Source organism: Hirundo rustica, chromosome 2 (assembly GCF_015227805.2).
Source record: "Hirundo rustica isolate bHirRus1 chromosome 2, bHirRus1.pri.v3, whole genome shotgun sequence".
Taxonomy (NCBI): Eukaryota; Metazoa; Chordata; class Aves; order Passeriformes; family Hirundinidae; genus Hirundo; species Hirundo rustica.
This window is the reverse complement of record NC_053451.1, coordinates 30458276-30474470: the sequence shown is the minus strand read 5'-3', so window position 1 is coordinate 30474470 and position 16195 is coordinate 30458276. Positions and strand designations below refer to the sequence as shown.

The following is a 16195-nucleotide window of genomic DNA, read 5'->3' as shown; positions in this document are numbered from 1 at the left end:
CTCCACCTTCCCTAAGTGCTGCTTTTTGTCTCCCTTCATATTCTGCTCCTCTCAACAGGATGAAACAAATGATAACATGGGATTAGCATCAAACTGCCATTACCACATCAGTTGCTCCATTTGTGTTCTAGAACCTTCCCCTGCTTGTCAGCATCCCATCTACCAAACACTTTGAGCAAAGATCGTCTCTCCTTCTGTGTTTGCTCAACATGCTTCTTACTTAATCCTTATTCTCGTGTTTCCCCCTTAAACCTCCAGCAGTAAGCACAATTAACACAAAATAACACCCGCAGCTTATTTCAGTCAGCTTTGTGATTTTTCAACTGGGTTGAAATATTCTGATCAAAACGATGAGCAATGCTTTTCCTACCAAGTGAGCAGTTACTCTGCATCCTCCCATCTGTCGAGCAGCGGAGCATGGTGCCCACCACACGGCCTCCCACTACGATGACGCGCACATCCTTGCCATGGGACTCCTTAACATATTTTTGAAATAAGTAAGGGGCATCGTGACGGATCAAATGGCTTAGGTCTGCCAAATGGTGCTTGTCTCGTGCCAGGAACACAGCTTTACCTGTTTGGAGGAAAGAACATCGGGATGTTGAAAGCAGCTACCCATCTGAGCTGCATCAATGATTCAGCACATGAAAGTAAAACCTCTGACCAGCACACTGCCCATTCTCAGAGGCCCCATCTATAGCTTATATCCATTTACAAATTCTTCCATGGACAACAGTGCTCCACTGATCCAGTGCTTTTAAGTGTTCAAGTACTGACAGAGTTGAGGAGACGAGAGTTTAAAAAAAGAAAGAAACAGGAAAAAGAGAAAAGCTTTAGATAAAGGAGGTGGTCTTGGAGTTTCAACTTCTTTTGGTACAAGTCCTTAGTGAGAGAAAAAATAAGGAAGAAATACTTCAAGAGCAGTTGACATGTAATTAATAACAACTCTGTTCATTCAAGAGGACAGGGCCCACAGTCTACGGCTTTGACACACAGGAACCAACGACATGAAGCTGTTAAACACTGGGCACCTAAGAACTCTGAAGTCTCTAGCGTGCCACTGCACTGCACCCACTTCTCTGTGAGGAAGTTCCTAAGAGCTGCTCTTCCCAGTACTTAAAAGGGCTCACAACTCCAGAATGGGGTTTCCAGTGGAACAACTACATTCAGAGGAAAATATTCCACTCCACAATATCCAAGATAATTTAGCAGAAGATTCCACAAGACATAAAATGAATGGACTATCCTACAACTGAAAAAATCCCCTCCTGACAAATCACTGGTTTTTCTGCAAGCAAACATCTCTAGGATTTGAATCTTTTAACCTAAGTAATGTCATTCTCTTTCATTTTTAAAACACACCAAAGACTTCTTTGTTCTATTCCAGTTGTATTCATACTGGTTAAAGTCATCCCTGAAACAGATTCTACTACTTTCTATCCAATTTCCAGTCTCACAAGACTGCATCCCTTTCTATCTTTATCTACATTTCCCAACTTCTTTTCCCCTTTCTTAAGGGCTCTATGTCATATGAGATTTATGTTTTGCAATAAGGCTGTACACTTTCACTTCTAGAAGAACTGCCATTCAATTCTGTTATGGTGTTAACGGAGTACAAATATAAATTGATAAACTGCCCTCCTTAAGTAAGGGGACAGAAATGCAGCAGTAGGAGAACTATAATAAATAATGCGTAAAGAATTCCACCAAGTGTTCCTATGCCCAACTAGAGCAGCCTCTGTTTAGATAGGATTTAAGGTCTCCATAACACAGAACACCACTTGAGGAACATGGAATTTCTCATTACAGAGACATGAGAATGTAAGCTCAAAATTCACAAGTAAAAAACTTCCACGTCCTTTGTCCCACTCCAAACTTCATCTCTTCTATAGGCAATTAATAAACCTACTGTATTCCTGAAATGGAATAGGAAGAATCATGCCCTGGAGAGGAACTCCTTAGTTCTTGCGAATTATGCAGCATCATGACATCTTGGTAAAACCAGGATTGGCCCACTTGCTGCAGCAGCAAACTGTGCAGAAAACTGGCCTAGAAGAATAGAACTTTTATTCATCAGCCAGTACCCATGACCATGTTAGCCTATTTATTTAATAATTTGCAAATGGCTGCTCTTCAAATAATTTGAAAAAGTATCCCCAACTCTCTTAATGTGAAAAGATATGTACTTTGCAAAAATTTGCATTAAAATGCCTGGAATTTAAAGTGCTCTGAAGCAAAACTTGTAAACAGATTAACAGGAATCCTGGCTAAAAAAGGGAGAATAAAATCAAAAGCTGAAACTCTAAAATTACTTAGCAGATCTTCACAAGAGGCAGGGTTAAGTCAAATCCACTGTCTCAGATATTCCACAGCTGTCAAATTCACCTTGCTGCAACATCACACCCCACCTTGTCTTTAGAGCTCCACCCACACTTTAAAAGCACACTAACAGGTATTGCTGCCAACAGCAGAAGGCCTGATCTTCCTCAGCCCCCGTGTTTTGCTCTCTTCCATTACATCAACACAAGCATTTGTGCAAATAAGGGCTAAGTCACATAAGGAATTCATCTGAGTAAAAACAACCTATCTAGATCCACTCAACATCAGTTCCTGAATCCATTTACTACATGGCTAGAGAAGCACTCATGCCAGCAGAAGAGAAGCATCAGAGCAGCAGAGAGTGAGAGCAAACTGACAGACAGAAAGAAAGAAGGAACAGTGTCCTCTAGTTATGATTTTGTTTGAAGAAACTCCTGGTTTTGTGCTTTAACTTCATTTTTAGTCTCTTTATAGATCTAGTATTTATTAAATTTGCTTTAAAGTATATTAAAAACAAAGCAACTTCCTGAGCAAATAACCTCTGAAATTGATTTAAATATGGTTTCCTTTAGTAACCACTATCTGTATCAAGTTGATGTTTGTTTTATATTCAACACTTAAAACAAAAGACTAATAACAGAGCAATTTAATCTGAAACTGTGGTAATACCATCGACACTGTCAGAAGGATTTTTCTGAAAAACAAGAGATCCAGTTTTACAAACAATAAATAAGATTTTATTTAAATCAGAATCCTAATTATAGACAAAGTTGAGTAGGAAAAAAGTCACTGAATGAACTCAGATTTCATTTCCTAGGCCTGTTTAAAAACATCCCTAAAATCCATGTAGGCTCCTTTCAACTTCACAAAGGCCACACCTCCCATTATCCCAGTTCAAAGCTTTCCTTATGGAAGTCACCAATGCACCATAATTTTGAATGCTTTCCCCCTGCCTTTGCGAGACTGGGTTCTACTAAAACTGTTTCCCAGTGCAGCAGTCTATTCAACATAGATCATTCAAGGGTGCATTGGAAAGAAGTCCAACACCTAACAGATCTTCTTAAATATCATTTCCTTGATGAGACAAAATCTTGGAATGCTGCTCAGAATACTCCTTGCCCTCACCCCTGACCTTACACCCACCTCGATGACCCCGTGTGTTCTTCACCACCATAGGGAACTCCAGCACTTCCGCCTCATCAATCATTTTGGAAAAATTCTCATGACCACCTGGCAAAAAGAAAACCGACAACATTATGTGCCACCAGTCTGCTGTGGCCAAATTTGGGATGCAATTGCCATACATTTCTCCCACCCTTACAGCTTAGATAATGCAGAAAAAAATAACAGTTAGGAGGACCTTGGTCATGGAGCATGATCAGACTTTGAAGGCATTTGTGGCATGTGGGATACTAAGACCTACTTCCTTTGGAATTGAAGACACAAGTCTCTTGATCACTATCCCAAAAGGCTCAATCTGATCTTCCAAATCCCAATTCTACCATCTTGTTCCAGTTTATCCCTTTTACTTTATCAACTCACATCTTTTCAGAAGTCTAACAGGAAAATAGCAGACACATAACAGTAGTAACAGCTCCATCCAAACTACTAACCAGGAGAGCAAAAGAACACCATGACAGGGCATAATCCACAGTGCAGCAACAATTCAGACCTTGTCAGTCCACCTCCCCCCTTCTGAAGGCTTAAGTCTCCTGTATCTCCTTCTCCCTATATCCTGAAGTAGTAGTTCAACCTTTGAATCTCATTGCATCTGCAAGGACTTTAGAGAGTAGCTTTTAATGGCCATTCACACAATTATGGTTGATACTTCCAGGTTACTTGAGTTCAATTTAAAGAAGGCTGACCACAGCACAAGAAATACAGAAAAGTCAGCAGACAAAGGGACAAACCCCCTCTAACAAATTGTGCAGTAAAGTGCAGAAGTCAAGCCAAGACACAAAGTCACAAAGCCAGCAGCAGCCACCACGAGCCTGCCACAGAGTTTAATGCATGTCATGGAGTAACATGTCATGCAGCACACCCTGCTTTACTTGGCAAAGTCAGCTCCCACTGAGAACTTGATATTTGCGGTTTAAAAAAGCAAAAAGAAAAAAAGAAAAGAAAGTCATGTTTCTGTCAGATTCCAGAGGCAGGCACTAACAGAAGTGGGAGGGTGTTATGATCAAACAGGTATGTTCTGCAATTATTAAGCATCATTCATGGTGTCCCCTTCCCCCCCTCAAAAATTAAAAACTCATTCCTTTCTCAACAAGTTAGAGCAACCACATTTATCAAAACAGGGGAAGTTTCCTCTCAAATGTGTTTTCATGGTAATTGATAGGAATAGTAATTTGTAGTAACTGATAGAAAGCCATGGTTTTGTCATTTTTTTTTCTCATTTTGTCAAGTTCCCACTACAAAAGCCCATTGACGCAATCACACAAAGAGGAGGAAAGCACTGGTATTCCCAGAAGGGACAGAAGGTTGAAAGGCATCTGCAGTTCTTTAATAGATTGTAATTAAAAGCAGAAATAGCATCAGGGTAGCTCAGACAAATGGTTCCCCCAATCTAGCACTCTGTCAGGAACCAGAGATACCAGAGATTCCAGAGGCAATAATAAAAAATTATTAACTGTTTGGTGGGAAATAAAGCTCCAACTATTGTTAAAAGGTGAACACAAGGGCTCATGCTCTTTGCTACTTTTGTCCTTTCACAAAAACTAACGTATTTGCAGACACTTTTATTCATTTTAATCCACTTTCAAGTTGTACCAATGTCTTGTTTTCTGTAGTACTTATGACATTTAGTACCCCAAGTTCTTGTCTGTTGTTTTGGACAATTGGAAAAGAACAGAAAGTATTACAGCACTAACAGCCAAAGTCAGTTGCTTGGAAAGCTGGGGTACAGATCAAGTACTCTTTTCAAAGTATCAAAAGCTAATCAACAAAGAAAAAACCAGAATATGGGTGTCTCAACTTTTACCTCCTTTTTGGTTACTCAACACTTAGCTGTGGACCTGGCTTCATGCTACTTAAATTTCTACGGCTTTCCAAAACTTACATGATTTGCACTGCAAAAGTTAAGTTGTCTAAGCAACTATGCTACCCTTTTGATCCAACAGCCTTACCATATGAAAAAGTGTCTGGAAGAGGCACACCATGGCCAGCAAGTTCTTGAAATGTCCAGAACTTGTTGACACAGTTGAGGATGGCTTGAGGACGATTCATCAACCGACAGCCCATCTTCTCTAGGTGGCGAAGGACTGTGATGTCGCTGTCACTCTGGACCCAAGGTGTTGGCACTCGCACAACCACCACTTGTGGATAAGCAGTAATGAGCTCCCCTTTCACCCGAAGACCTACAGGAGGAAGAGAGAAAAACATCCCAGTCTTAAGTCATAAGGTCTCCAGGAGAAGGTAAACAAGCACAGAAATGCTGCACTATCTGTGATCACAGAGATACCAGACTCCAACAGTGTTAAAACAGCAGAACTCTCCCAAGCACGCGTCTTGTCAGCTGTGTTGTTTCATTCACGTCACTCTCAACTCACTTAAAACCAGGACCAAGCAAAAACCAGTCTGAATTAGGGCACAGTCCTGGGCTCCTTCCCAGGGTGAAGGACATTTGTTTATAGGTTGACACTCCATCCTTTCTATGGGTGTAAGCCACACACTACACTTACATCAGCTGTATCAACAGCTCAGGAGGTTCCTGCCTCCCATAGCTGGTTCTTGCCTACAAGATGCAGTTGAAACCTTCCCCAAGCCCAGGTGAATTGATCCCTCTGTTTGTGGCACCACATTACACAAAATATTGCCGAAGTAACAGAGACTAGATACAAGCCTTAAAAATACACAAAAATCCTGCAGTATTTTTAACAGATCAAATCTGATTTATATTAAATGAAGTACTCAAAAATAACTTTATCATCTAACAGGGAAGCACCCTGTGACAAAGGGAGGAACGAGAAGGAAAGCCAGCTTTGCCACCAAGATCAATGTATTACTTAATCATGACCTATAGTTTTACAGGCTAATTCTCTGAAAAAGAAACACTGAAAGACAGGCTGCAGGAATAGGAATACAACAGGATTGGACAGGAAGGCATCAAACTCAATGGAGACAGTCTGGCATCCGAGGACGGGAAAAGACAAACAAGGTTTGATATTCACATTATTTGTCTTATGTTCAGAGCAAAACTTTATGACTTTAGCAAAAAATACTCAGCTCACACAGCTGTTAAGGTTAAAAAGAAAAACCAAACAAACAAAAAAAGTGAGCTGAGAGATCATAGTGCATGCGCATCTGCATCTTGTGCCTACCAAAGGCCACCTGTAACTAATGTGATCTAACCAAATTTTATTACCCAATTACTGTATTCCAAAGACGCTATGTTACAAACACAGACTTGTATCTACCCTACATGAATGCACCAATTGCCAGACTATGTATTTCAAGGTGCATTAGGATTAATTGGGAGGAATTGGGAGGGAAAGGGGGGGGGAGGTTCCCCCTCTCTGGACTTCCCTTTTTTCTTTTCTTCTCTCAGCCATGATGTATCTTAGAGCTTGCATTAAATATAACGAAGCAACCACCTAACTCCCAAAATGGAAGTTGAAATGTGCTGCCCAGTCCTCAGGAGAACACAGAGCCACACTCTGGAAAGGCCAAAACAGAGCCACATCCAATACCAATCCCTTTTTCCAATCCCCACAGCCATAATTGCACAGAGATGAGCAAACATAAGCAGACGGGTGCTCTGGCTGCTCACCTCATTAGCACCAAGCACTGCCGCATTGCAGCTGACATGACTCGCGTGTTTAAGCAAGCAGGCTTCAGACACACACCCCCCCCCCCCCCCCATTTTAGAGAGGCATCTCAAGCAAGATTAAAAACAAGACATTGCTACAAACCTAAGCAGACTGTCAACATCACAAAAGGGACTACCACCTCCTTTAGCCAGAAAAGGAGTACAGATTCAGCAAGCAAAATATTTTTTTACTTATTAGTCAGATTCTGCCTTACACATGTATTTTTCCATTTAGGTGCATGCCTAATTACACCCACTTTTTGCCAATGTAATTGCATGCACGTCTTGATCCACATGCAAGCTGTGCAACAATCATTCTAAAAAGGATTGCATTTTCTACACAGCCCCAGAATTGCCACCGTTATCTGTGTTGTGAACCAAAACACCAGTTTTCCAATTCATAATCTCTCAGTCTATTTTGTTGTTTTGCTTAAAAGTCACGCCACACGCTGAAGTTTTGCACCATGGAGTCTGAAAAAGAAAAACAGCAGTTTGAGGAGATGTGTTTGTCTCACCTGGAATTCTCCTGAAGACCTGTCTTAGGCCTGACTGTCAGACTGGTGTACATTTAGCCAGGCCACTATCCCCCCTGAAGAGACTTTGGAAGTACAATGATGTTATCAACAGAACAGTCTGAGCTTTTGTTTCAGATTCAGTCATATTCTCTGGTCTGGATACTGCTCTCCCCAGAACAAAATTTCTCTCCCCTTACAGAAAGCAGTTTACAAACAAAAAGAGCAGCTACTCAATGAAATGTATAATTAGAATCACTACTACTGACATGCACCATAAAAATTAGCTGCAGTCTCCCAGCAACACAGTGCTGCAAACAGAAGCAGCTTTATTACAGTAAAAAAGAGAGGCAGATTCTGCCATTTTGAAAAAAGCATGCACTCAGCATTCCATCTAAGACCCATCAGTTAACAATCAGGTTGATGGCCATTATTGCCAAGTAGGCTGATACAATAATATTTATTCACTATGATGTGCTGAAAGCCGTAACACAGATGATATTAATGCATACGGGTAATTTTTTTCCAAAGAACCGATGCAAAAATGCAAAGAGGAATAAGGGAAAAAAAGACTACAGAGATGTTATTCAGTGGTTAGGAGGTAATTTTTTTTTTTTTTTTTTTTTTTTAGATCATAGACTGTCCTAAGTTGAAAGGGACCCACAAGGCTCGTCACGTCCAACTCCTAGCACTGCACAGAACACTCCCAATAACAACACCATGTACCCAAGACCATTGTCCAAACCCTTATGAATTCTGTCAGGCTTGGTGCTGTCACCACCTCCCTGGGAAGCCTGCTCCAGTGCCCAACCACCCTCTGGGTGAAGAACCTTTTCCTGATGTCCAGCCTAAACCTGCCCTGACGCAGCTTCAGGCCACTCCCTCGAGTCCTGTCACTGATCACCACAGAGAAGAGATCAGTCCCTGCACCTTTGCTTCCCCTTACAAGGAAGCTACAGACCACTCAAGGTCTTCCCTCAGCCTCCTCCTCTCCAGGCTGAAAAAATCAAGTGACCTTTTTCACAGTGCGGCACACAAAACCGCACACAGCTGAGATGAACCCTCTTTTCTTTGCACTTATAGAGCCATCCTGATCCCAAAAGAGTAATAGCAGGTTGCACTCACTGCTGCCTGTGGACAGTGAACTGACCTCACAAACACACAGAAGGCAGACGCTAAGATCATACCGAAATGCCTTGAAAAATTAACATATCAATCCATTTGCTGACATTTTTAGTGGATGCCCATTACATTGCAGACACAGCAAAGAGACAGCTATACGGTCCTTTGAAGTACCAATACTATAAGCAAGGAGAGATTTCAAGCTTATGAATTATCAATACTATGAATTTCCTCATCATATAACAAGCATTTTACCAGTGCCCAAGGAACAATTTTTTAGGTCATCATAAAATATTTGGGTATTCTTTGGTTCTGTGATGTAAAGACTCCTAAGTTTGAGTATCACACAATAAAAACAGATGTAAACCCTGCTCTTGGAGAAGACCTATTCTTTCACTCAGTTCCAGCTGTCTTTGTTCTTCCACTGCAAGGCAAATTCTCCAAAATGGAACATTGTACATCTATAATATTATACACCAATCATTACAGTATTCAGACAAAGTACAAAAGGAATTTTTGCAATGTGAACTGCAATAAAAAAACTTCACCAGATACACCATATCCCTCGAAGTCAGAGCCTCAAGTTTCTCTCAAAAACACCTCAAAGTAGCACATGATAGAACTGAGTGGGTAAATGCATGATTATTCATCAGTTAGCCCAACCAGTCCTCCTGCTTTTCACTCCCAAAGAACAACAGGCAAGCTTAAAATGCAAAGCAGCTGGTCTCTGCTAAAACAGGTTATTTTGACCCAAAAGGTAGAAGCCATCACATGAACCTGTGAAAACCACAGAAAACAGAGCATTAAACTGTACTAAAGACAGAAGAAAGAGGCAGAGATGACCAGTGGTGTTACCTGTGAGATCAGAAGCTCTGTAACTACACCCTTATAAAGCTTCTGAGACACTAACCTTCAGCAGGGCAGAGCCTATTTGCATAGTAAGATACTCAGGATGACAGCTGTCTCTCAGAAACCTGATTTAGTACAATTTTAGGGTGGACAAAGGTACTTTGGAAAAAAAAAAAAAAAACCACAGTGATGGTATTATGGATGGCTAAGAAGGATCAGGATTTCAAGCAACTGTGTGTGGCTTCTGGACATTTTGATTCACATCCAAGGAGTTATTTTAAACTGCTTACATTTTTGAAACTCACTATATGCCATTTGCAACCTACACAAACTCCTTCCAATCTCTACAAGAATCATTCACCAGCAGATTAGTAACTACTGCAAAGCAATATCTCATGTCCAGTTTGCATGTTACAAACAACTGTACTTTTAGCTGAAACAATGCAAATGTTTTCACAGAAAGAATGTCGTTTCAGAAGGTAAGTCTAAAAACTCAAAGACTGCAAGGACATCAAAAATAATTTATATATCTTGATTTAGCAAGCATCAGGCACTTTTAACAAAAGATTAAACCTTAGTAATATTAAATAAATTTATAAAAGACCAAGCTTTTCACTGTGCCTGGAGACAGCTGGTACACTGCCATGCTACCCATGGAAGCTCATGACCTATCAAATCAATTTCTGACCAAACAGATCAAAAGAGCAGGAATGATGCACAAAAGGTGGGTTTGCCAAAGCTCCCTATGCAGTGCTGCCGTAAATTCAGCAACATAAAACGTTCTAGTCATCACCTTCTTCCAAACTGACTTCCAAATGTATACATTTCAAGGAATTTGTCTGAAAATTGTGTGGCTATGAGAAGTGCACAAACGTGACAACAAAGTTAATTATTCCATGTACAACATGGTTAACTATGCAAAGAATCCTCACTGTGTGGCCTCAGCTGCCATTTTAACTTCAGCGACTACCTCTGTCTTTAGCTAAACCCCCAATTAACACCAGCTCTCTGAAATACATAAGTAAAACGAAGCAGGGAAAAAAGGGTTTCAGTATTCAGACAGATCCAGTCTGTGGAGTACTTTTTCTAACAGGCTCACCAGCATGTAAGTGGAATAATGGTTGGTCATCGTGCATGTAGCATTACAAAAAATAAAATCTGAATCAAATTTCACTAGCACAAAACTTACACCAGCTCCCACCACATTCCCAACAGGAGCTAGCAGGGTCTGGGAACTTCCAGATATATTACCCAGATTTTTCCTCAGAGATCTGGATGGTACCCTGAAAGTCTCCAGCTCTCAGAACTCTGTTATACAAATTTATTCATCCACCCATCCGTGGAGTTGCTAACGTTTCCCAAATGAACAGTCACTCAGCAAGCAGGCTATAATGAATTCAACTCAGTCAGCTGGGAGAAACAGGCAAGCCTTCTATCACACAAACCTCTCCCCCTATTTTGATAATATTACATCCTGCTACCTGCTCTTCACAATTCATCAGTTGTTCTCACAGACATCACTGAATGTTTCTACAAGCCTGGACTCACTCCTGTTCTCAAATCAGTGCATTCCTATTTCTGGTTCATTTGTCCTCCCAATATCTGTCACCCACAAGACACTGCATAATATTTGCATTAAATCATTATAAAGTGTTTAATAATGACTTACAGTTTACTTGCAGGGAATTAAATGTGTTTTACCCTAATTGCCATGTCCGAGTGAGCTTAAAGCTCAGAAGGGAGATATCCCAAACTTAAATAGCAGATTACTGCAACAACAAGTTATACATTCCCTCACTAAATTCAACCACAACTAAATCTCTAAAATTTTCAAAACTCAGCATACTTCAAACATACATTCTTCCAAGACTGCATTACAGAATTTAGGAATATTTAACAGAAGTAAAATCATAAATTAAATACTACCCTATACCTCAAAAGCTTGCTGCTATATTGATTTATGTATTTATCTTATAACTCAACTATAAACAGCATAAAATTCCCAGAAAATGGGTGATAAACATGAATCTTTTTCCAACTTCTTTCAAACCTTGTTTGAAAAACATAACTTCATTGGAATATATAACTATTTTGGAGCAATTGGCAATTCCTGGGGGTTTGGCCAAAGACAGAAGGCAGTCACTGAAGTTAAATTCTTCTGAGAAGTGGCGGCTTGTGGCAGCTGTATGCTAGATAAAGTATCACACTTTAAATGCAATTTTATTTGAACCAGAACTTAACCTCTGAAAGGCAGCTAAACACTGAAATTTTAGAGAACCACCGATTTATTAACACCGAACTGAATTTCCCCTTTGAAGCTGCACAGGAATTTTCTCTGTATCACTTATCACCTGACAGCCACAGTTTATTAGTCTGAACATTAAGTTGTCACAACTCCTCCAAAATTTCTCTGCCACGTAAAAGCCTCTTTGGTATCTAGTATTACCAAACTATTTTTTACTCTAGTGTCCACAGAAACAATCTCTACAATAGTTCTGTGATGGGTGTTTTAAGTTTATATTCTCTCCCTTCCTATCTTGCTCACTAGTTTTCTCAAACCAAATTAACAAGTGCTAACATTCAGCCCTATATGTTTAATAAGACCCCGTTCTCCACAAAAAACTTAACCAGAAAGATTTTCCCACAAAGACACACTTTTATAGCTCAGCAGTGCCAAGGAAATCACACAGAGCAGAGACAAAACTTACCTCTCCAGAACAGTACTCTGCCACTATTCTGAAAAAACAAAAGTATTTTGGAAACCAGGAGCTGTATATTTAGCAAGGCCCTATGACGAGACCTTTACCTAAACCCACTGCTCAGCAGAGACCACACCTCAAAAGCAGACATCTGTTCATAATCCAGACATGGTATTTTAGTTTCTGTGTGATTTAGGTAAGGCCTCTTGTATCTCATTAGGATTCTGTACAATAGTTTCACAAGGTGATCTCAGAACATTCCTGGGTCAAATAAGCATGACTGACAGTGTTTTAGAAGTCTAAAGCATCCTCAGCTGAGAGAACACCCACTTGAGGTAGGTATCTGTCCTGTATCATCTATCCGGAGCTTACCAACACTGAGAGCCTTAGAAATAACAAATTCTGGGAGGGAATCCCCTCCCCAGCTCAAACACAGAAAGTCATAAACACTAAACAATCCCATCCTATTTCAGTGTTCCAGAACAAGAACAGAAGCATAAAATCATTAAGGCTGTAAAAAACCTCTAAAATCAAAGCCAACCATTAACCTAAAATTGTTAACTATATGTAAACTAACCTTACTGTAAACTGACTCCACTCTTAACACTCAGTCAGTCTTTCCCATGTTTTACATGTGCTCTTTCTGCTCATTCTGAATAGCAGGTGAAGAAAAAAAGTTAAGGATACACCTGAATAAAAAGGTGACTGCAAAGGTCTTTATGAAAGCAGAAAGAAATCCCTAGGAAGATTTCAAGCAACCAACCCATAATGGGTTCTCCTCCCATCTGAGAGGAACCTAATTTTTTTCCTGTAATATCAAAGCCTACTAAATACTTTTAAAATGCCTAACATAATGCACCTCATCTCTCTGCCACCAAACAATACCTACTTACACCACGAGATGCCATTTGTTTACTTAAGCAAAGCAGAGTAGCATCCAACAGAAGTTTTCAATTTGTAATGAAGACACAGATCCTTCCTATCTGTCGCCCATTACAGAAAAGATATCTAGAAGAATGTCTACACTGTCAGAAGCTTTTAATATATTGGATCCAACTCCCTCTCCTTTCCAGTTTTTCCTAAATATATTTAGCTGAGACTGAATTCTGGGGACTGGAAAGATCCCCTCAGTTTATTGTTTTGTCACTGCAGTCTGAGGTCTTCCTAGTCGGAATTGTATTAAATTTATGAACTGGAAGCACTTATTTTGGAAACAAATGCATCTTTCTTAAAAGAAGGAATTTAGCTGTGCTATTTTGTGAAAAAAAACCCTGCATTAAAACTGACTTTAAAGCTTGCAAAGATAATATCAACTCCTGTCAAATGGGAGAGTCTGTGGTTTTTTGGAGATTTTTGACTGTGTCAGAGAAAAACTTGTACTTGGACATGTAGTATAAAACAGCTTCAAGTGTCATCGTGAGTAGAGTATTTTCCTACATGAACACCTTCAGTCCCCAAAAAAGTTGTTCTAGACCAAAAGCTATAACCCAAAATTTCTTAGTTTTTACAGACATTAACATAAAACCATACAAAAATCAAAGGTAGAGAAGGAAGAAAAATTCCATTTTTCTCAGACCTCTGTAAGCAAGCTCACTGAGCTTGTCTTCTCCTTCTGGCTTTAGAGGGTTAAAACTACACTGCAGTAGCTGTACACATGCTTCATGCCCATACTGTAATGAAAATACAGATGTAACATCACAGTATTATTTTGCACCTGATCTGGATGCAGAAGCTTCCATCTAGTCACAAAAATGCGTTAACTAATTAAGATACTTACTTAGTATGCTCCCTAATTAATACATTCCATACAATCTGTAACTTTCTTCTTGAAAGAAAACGTTCCTCGTTATTACACAGTCCTTCCAACCAGTCCAGTCTAATAAAAAAAAAAAATTATGTGGGGGTAGTACTGTACCCACAGACACCACTAAAGCAAGTAGAAGGGATATTCCCTACTGCCAGTTTGTTTTGACCTTTGAAGGCAACACATTTAAGATATCAGCCAATTTACCACTAATCTCTAGATTGTAAGGGCAATTCTGTGCTTACCAAACCCTATAAGCTGGTATCTTTAGAAACAATTAGTCTACACTACAAGTTCCAAAGCTCTCTTGTCTTTTCTGAAATAATCACCCACCCAATTTACAAAGAGGCTACAGTTCTCAGCACAAACAAGTCAATGGCAGAGAAGAGAAACAACTACACCATATATGATGTCTCCTTAGCTCACTTATCTCTTCCACAGATTACCTTTAAATACTTGCAGATTATATTTTTCCTCATTCTGTTCTACAGCGACACCATCATGGAATGTCATTACTGAATGCCACCCTTAATCTGCTCTTAGTAACCGAGTTGCAGTTTACATTCATTCCAAGACTCTGCCTCTAACAACTTAAAAATACTAAAACCTCTGAAAGGAAAAGGTTTAACAGCATGCTATGAACCTTGGGAGACCTAAGCAAGAAAGCGGAAGAAATGAGCACCTCTTTAGAAATTCCTGTGCAGGAGAAAGCACTCACATAAGGATGTGGTTCTAAGACAATTTTGACATAAATCCTGCTGCTGCCAACAGTTTTACTCTGCAGCTCCACACCCACTCCCTGTCATTCATACATAGACCCACTGTTGAGCTGGTAAGCTTCCTACATCAGCAGGAAACTCTTCTGTTCTTTTGTGGAATTCAATTTCTGCAGGTGTTGCAACCTGAACAAGCTCACTGCAGGACCTGATGAATCCAAGGTGTCAACTGAAACAGAAATCTGGATCACAGCAAGGACAGCAAGGATCTGAACAGTTTAAATTGTCAAGATAGCCCTGTTTTGAGACTATTATTCTCTATAGTGAGGTGGGTATTCTTCACTGTGCATTGACAACTCGATGGTCACAATGCTAGCCCAGCCTCCAACACTGTAAAAACAAACCAATCAGACTGATTTCTGTTTCTCCAACTCCTGTCCTCCTGACCTCTGCAGGTAATACATTCTCCAGTGGCTTCCATTCTCTCAGGTTAAGAAAAATTTGCAGCAAAACTGCTACAAAGGCCCAGCTGCCAGAGTTGTTCGAGCAGGTCTAACAATTACAAGCAGTAAGACATGCATTTCATATGTACAGTACCCTTCCTGCCTGCAACCACTGAACTTAGTCAACTAAAAGCATCCACAAAGGGCATGCACTTTCAGAATCCTGCCTCACCTTTAAGTCCCAAGCATGTAAGGAGGAGAGCACAAAGAATCATTTCAATCTTAGGCCAGAATGATCCTGGGAAGATTGACAGAAAAACAAAAGGAAGCAGGATATGAACACGCACCTTCTCAAAAATTTCCAGTCAATACTAAGTTCTTTATACCTGCACTTACACCATGACTTCAACCCATAGTCTCCCCTCAGCTGGCAGCTGGACAGTTTGCATGCCTGAGGTACTGTAGTGAATGGATAAAGGCTCCTTTAGAAGGACAGGCTGTGAATAAGAGAAGGGTTTGTGCCCTACACAAAGGAGCAGATCACATGCATGCAGCTCTGCTTTGGAGTGCACCGAGCTAGACAAGAGCCCAGCAACTGATACAGCATGCTAACACATTGTGACCATATATTCAGACCACCCACTCTGTGAGGGGGGGTCTAACTTTTGGACAGACTGCCCTGGGAGGCTGCAGAAGCTTCATCCTTGGAGATATTCAATACCTGACTTCGTACACCCCAAGCAACCTGATCTAACTTCAGAGCTGGCTCTAGCTTTTAAGTTGGCCACTGTGACTAGAAGGTTGGTCCAGGTGGCTTTTAAAGGGCCCTTCCAAACTGAATTATCCCTATGATTCTCTGGCGCCTTCACCTGCAGTATGCCTGGGCTCTTAAGTTACTTATTGTTACGCCCGGCTGTAACA

General features: G+C 40.3%; 1 protein-coding gene across 6 annotated transcripts in view; it reads right to left on the bottom strand.

Annotated features, from left to right (window-relative positions):
* The window catches only part of RIMKLB (ribosomal modification protein rimK like family member B), a 51430-nt gene that overhangs the window by 12771 nt on the left and 22464 nt on the right, over positions 1-16195 (bottom strand). For all 6 annotated transcript variants that reach the window (XM_040055134.2, XM_040055133.2, XM_040055135.2 and 3 more), the window contains exons 4-6: positions 5448-5678; positions 3463-3549; positions 371-574 (exon numbers count right to left, since the gene is read on the bottom strand). In XM_040055134.2, coding sequence (XP_039911068.1) covers positions 371-574; positions 3463-3549; positions 5448-5678 — 522 coding nt within the window. The remainder of the gene's footprint in view (positions 1-370; positions 575-3462; positions 3550-5447; positions 5679-16195) is intronic.